Genomic DNA, 5,000 nt, shown 5'->3' with positions numbered 1-5,000 from the left:
CATACACACACACACGCACACGCACACATGTACACACATGCACACTCTAACGCACACGCAAACACACCAACGCGCGCGCGCGCGCACGCACGCACACACACACGCACACACACACACACACACACACACACACACACACACACACATACACACACACACACACACACACACACACACACACACACACACACACACACACACACACACAAACATACACACACACACACACTCACACACACACACACACACACAACACACACACACACATTACGACTCACACACACACTGTCCCCGTAACACAGCTTCTCAATCGGTTTGTTTTTTTTTTTTTTGTTTTTTTTTTTTTTAATTTACTCGCAGACGTTACTACGGCGACAGGACAGCCTGGCCAGATTGACGTGTCGTGACTCCGCCCTCTCGCACTACGTCACGCGCCACTGCCACGCCTTCCGGCACGCGCTGCAACTTCCGCTATGGTGTCGACACCCGCACGTGCAGTCTCTGCTGGCCCTATGGACCTGGGAACCCGGGGTCCAGTTTGAGAGGTACCCTTCAGCTCCTGGAGTCAGTTTCAGTTTCCGAGTTTCAGTTTCAGTTTCAGTTTCTCACTGCAGAGGCCGCCGCGTCAGTCACTGCGTTGGGACAAATCCATATACGCTACACCACATCAGTCCGCTAGGCAGACGGATCAGTGCCTGACCAGCAGCCGTAACCCGACCAGCGCGCATAGCCCTAGTACAGGCCTTGAGTGCATGCTTATATGTTTGTGTACATATCAGAGTGGATTTGTCTATATATATATATATATATATATATATATATATATATATATATATATATATATATATACATATATATATATATATAATTTTGCCAGAGGAGTTTTTTTTTCAGTGCGCCAAGTGCGTGCTGCACACGGAACCTCGGCCGGTTTGTCGTCTAATCCGAAAGACTAGACGCTCAGTTTGATTTTCCAGTCAAAGCTGGGAGAAAGGGCGAGAGCGGGATTCGAACCCACACCCTCAGGGACTCTCTGTATTATGCAGATTAGTGTCTTAACCACTCTGCCACCTTCCTTCTTGATGTAGTACGGATGAGACGATAAACCGAGGTCCCGTGTGCAGCACGCACTTAGCGCACGTAAAAGAACCCACGGCAACAAAAGGGTTGTTCCTGGCAAAATTCGGTAGAAAAATCCACGTCAATAGGAAAAACAAATAAAACTGCACGCAGGAAAAATACCAAAAAAATGGGTGGCGCTGTAGTATAGCGACGCGTTCTCCCTGGGGAGAGCAGCCCGAATTTCACACAGAGAAATCTGTTGTGATAAAAAGAAATACAAAATACAAATACAAATAGTACGATATGATATGGTATGATATGATATAGTGCCATGTGATATGGTATGATATGATATAGTACCATATGATATGGTATGGTTTCAGTTTCAGTAGCTCAAGGAGGCGTCACTGCGTTCGGACAAATCCATATACGCTACACCACATCTGCCAAGCAGATGCCTGACCAGCAGCGTAACCCAAAGCGCTTAGTCAGGCCTTGAGAAGGTATGGATATACTTCAACCCGGCGTTCAGTTTGAAAGGTGCCCTCAACTGATATAGTACGGTATGATATGGTACGGTATGATATAGTAGGGTATGGTATGGTATGGGCATAACTGACATAAGTTTACAGTTGGGCCAACAGCAAAGTGAGAGCTGTCTTATCAATGGTTTTTCTCCTTTTCAATGGGAAAACCATTTACAGTTTAGTCTTTTGTGAAGGACTATGACTCTCAAACTAGGAGGCAAAATCGCACTGGCTCTCAGTGCTGCAGCCTTAGGGGCTATAGTTGGCCTTCGGGGACCATCCCCAACACCGACTGTCCTAAAACCCTCTTGGCCGAGAGAGTGGGGATGTAACTTGGGCAAGACAAACTCCACGATAATCAAATTCTAGCCCAGATGGTCGGGACAGCAGTTACCTCTTCTGCTGTTCTGATGGTCATAATCGAACACGACTGACTATTATGCATGATATACTTAAACCCAGCGTCCAGTTTAAAACGTTTCACCCCAATTACCATCATCAAAATATTGCAACCGGAAGGCTCTTACACTGAAGAGGGGAATGTTGACAAAGAATACCACAATTCTGACGACGGAAGCTAAAGGTTGGGTCATTCAGACACCCACTGGACATCCGAGGGGTCTGTGTAGAGGAGAAGAGAGGACTGGCCGTACTGAGTGAGTTAAAAGGTACCCTCAACTGATGTAGTGCCATATTATATGACAGTTAGTCGTGTTCGACTATGACCATCAGAACAGCTGAAGAGGCAACAGTTGTCCTGACTTGCGTTTTCGTTGGTGGTTGGTGCAGGCAGTACCTTGTTGTGTTATCATCATCATCATCATCATCATCATCATCATCATCATCATCATCATCATCATCATCATCATCATTAACGTGGTTGGTGCAGACAGTATCTTGTTGCTGTTGTTGTCATCATCATCATCATCATCATCATCATCGTGGTTGTTGCAGACAATACCTTGTTGCTGTTGTTGTCGTCGTCATCATCATCATCATCATCACCGTGGTTGCTGCAGACAGTACCTTGTTGCTGTTGTTGTTATCATCATCTTCATCATCATCATCATCATCATCATCATCATCACCGTGGTTGTTGCAGACAGTACCTTGTCGCTGTTGTTATCATCATCATCATCATCATCATCATCATCATCATGACCGTGGATGTTGCAGACAGTACCTACAGCTGTCGGACAAGGGGCTGGTGGCCCTGGACTGGGAGCTGGGCGGTCAGCACCTCCCATACGGGCGCCCCCTGCTCCTGGTGCTGCCCGACCTCCCTCAGTCCGCGCCGCACGTGGGGGCCCTGTGCCGAGAGGCCTTCACCTTGGGCCTCAAGGCCGTGGTGGTCAACCGCCGCGGGCAGGGCGACAGCCCGCTCAGCACGCCCAAGATGCCGGCCTACAGGGACGCCGCCGAAGACCTCCGCGAGGTGGTGGACTTCCTGCGGGAGGGAGGGGCGGTGACTCTGAGCGCCGTGGGGGTGGGCACGGGAGGTGACGTCCTCCTGTCCTACCTGGGCCAGTTCGGCTCCTCGGCCCACCTCCGCTCCGCCGTCTGCGTCTCGCCCTCCTTCGGCGCGGAGAGGGCCCTGCACCATATGCGCTTCCCTTACTCCCTCCTCTACCTGGCCCACCTCAAGAGGGCCGTGCTCAGGCACGCGGCAATCTTCGGTCACGTGGCCAGCCGCACGCGCCGCGCCTGGTCGCTGCGGGAGTTCGACCTCCTCCTGCACTGCGGGGGTGGCGTCGGTGGGGGATGCGGTGGCGGCGGGGAGGAGGAGGAGGAGGTGGTGGTGGAGGAGGAGGCGGGGTCTTCTCCGGAAGGGGAGGTGTTGGAGGATGAGGGTCTGTACGGGTCTCTGGCGGAGTTCTGGGCGGACAACGAGCCGCTACGTGAGGCGGATGAAATCGGCCTTCCCGTGCTGTGCGTGTGCAGCCTGGACGACCCGGTGAGCCCCCCGCCCTCCACGAGGCAGCACGACCTCTTCCGCTCCCTGCCCAACCTGTTCCTCTTGACTCTGCCTCACGGGGGGCACGGCGGCTTCCGGCCCGCGCCCCAAGGTCTGTCCTGGGCCGACAACGCCGCCATGGACTTCGTTCTGGCCATGCTCAACCCCAGCTACACCCACCACCACCACCACCACAACACTCACACCTCCCACCCAGCCCACCCCCACCACCCTCACCAACACCCCCACCACCACCACCACCACCACCACGCCTCTCCCAACACTCAAACCAGCACACAGACGGACGTGGACTATTTCGACTTTCAGTGCCACTGGGAGGACGAGATGTTTGACGTCGAGAGTCATCGTTCTGAGGACGAGATGAAGGTTGAGGGAACCGGGGAGAGAGAGGAGGAAGAAGAGGAGGAGGAGGAGGAGGAGGAGGAGGAGGAGCATGACGAGGATCCCCCGGTTCATTGTCAGACGAAGGCAAGTTGTTGCTGGAAGGGACGCTGCAGGAAGGTTGCTGTGGAGGAGGAGGAGGAGGAGGAGGAGGACTGTGGAGAGATGGAGGTGATGGAGGTGGACAGGGTGAGCAGAGCGCCCGCAGAGGGACATGGGTTGAGATGAGACGTTTGGTGTGTGTTGTGTTGTGTGTGTGTGTGTGTTGTGTGTGTGTTGTGTGTGTGTGTGTGTGTTGTGTGTGTGTTGTGTGTGTGTGTGTGTGTGTTGTGTGTGTCAGTCACGACATATATATGTGTGTGGTGACTGTGTGTGTGTGAGTGAGTGTGTGTGTGTGATTGTGTGTGTGTGTGGGTGTGTGTGTGTGTGTGTGTGTGTGTTAGAGAGAGAGAGAGTCACGACATATATGTGGTGACTGTGTGTGTGTGTGTGTGTGTGTGTGTGTGTGTGTGTTTGTGTGTGTGTGTGTGTGTGAGAGAGAGAGAGAGAGAGACAGACAGACAGGCAGAGACAGACAGAGAGTGTATGTGAGAGAGAGTGTGTATATGTATGAGAGAGAGAGAGAGAGAGTGAGAGAGAGAGAGAGAGAGAGAGATGTCGGTGATTTGTACAGCATTTTGTTTTTCTTTCCTTTCCTTTTTTTTTTTTCTTGGTTGTTGCCCTGTTGATTAATGGTTTATTTATCTGTTTTGCTTTGTCTCAAAAGCTGTGGTGTGGACGGCGGTCACTGGCCGCAGTGAAGACACAAAAGTAGAGTTACACAGTTGGTTAGACATGTTTGTTGTGCAATGACTGACTACTCAGCAGCTTGCTGGAACTGAGAACACAGTAACAACACGTATATTCTGTTCTGTGACAAATATATATACCTAACTAACACAGGCTGCAAATCAGCTCTACTTGCTCGGCAAATTTTCACCAGAACGTTACGATCAAGAAATCAACAAAGAAACAAACATACATGGACCTGTTTCACTTGGCCTGTGCATAAGTAT

The 5,000-nt window shown here is 51.2% G+C and overlaps 1 protein-coding gene across 3 annotated transcripts in view; it reads left to right on the top strand.

The window, feature by feature from the left end:
* Positions 1-5,000, top strand: part of LOC143288557 (protein ABHD15-like) — a 104,598-nt gene that overhangs the window by 74,671 nt on the left and 24,927 nt on the right. For all 3 annotated transcript variants that reach the window (XM_076597156.1, XM_076597158.1, XM_076597155.1), the window contains exons 3-4: positions 361-545; positions 2,766-4,134. In XM_076597156.1, coding sequence (XP_076453271.1) covers positions 361-545; positions 2,766-4,134 — 1,554 coding nt within the window. The remainder of the gene's footprint in view (positions 1-360; positions 546-2,765; positions 4,135-5,000) is intronic.

Source organism: Babylonia areolata, chromosome 12 (genome assembly GCF_041734735.1).
Source record: "Babylonia areolata isolate BAREFJ2019XMU chromosome 12, ASM4173473v1, whole genome shotgun sequence".
Lineage (NCBI taxonomy): Eukaryota > Metazoa > Mollusca > Gastropoda > Neogastropoda > Buccinidae > Babylonia > Babylonia areolata.
Note: the sequence above shows the minus strand (reverse complement) of the source record. Positions and strands in the feature narration are given on the sequence as shown.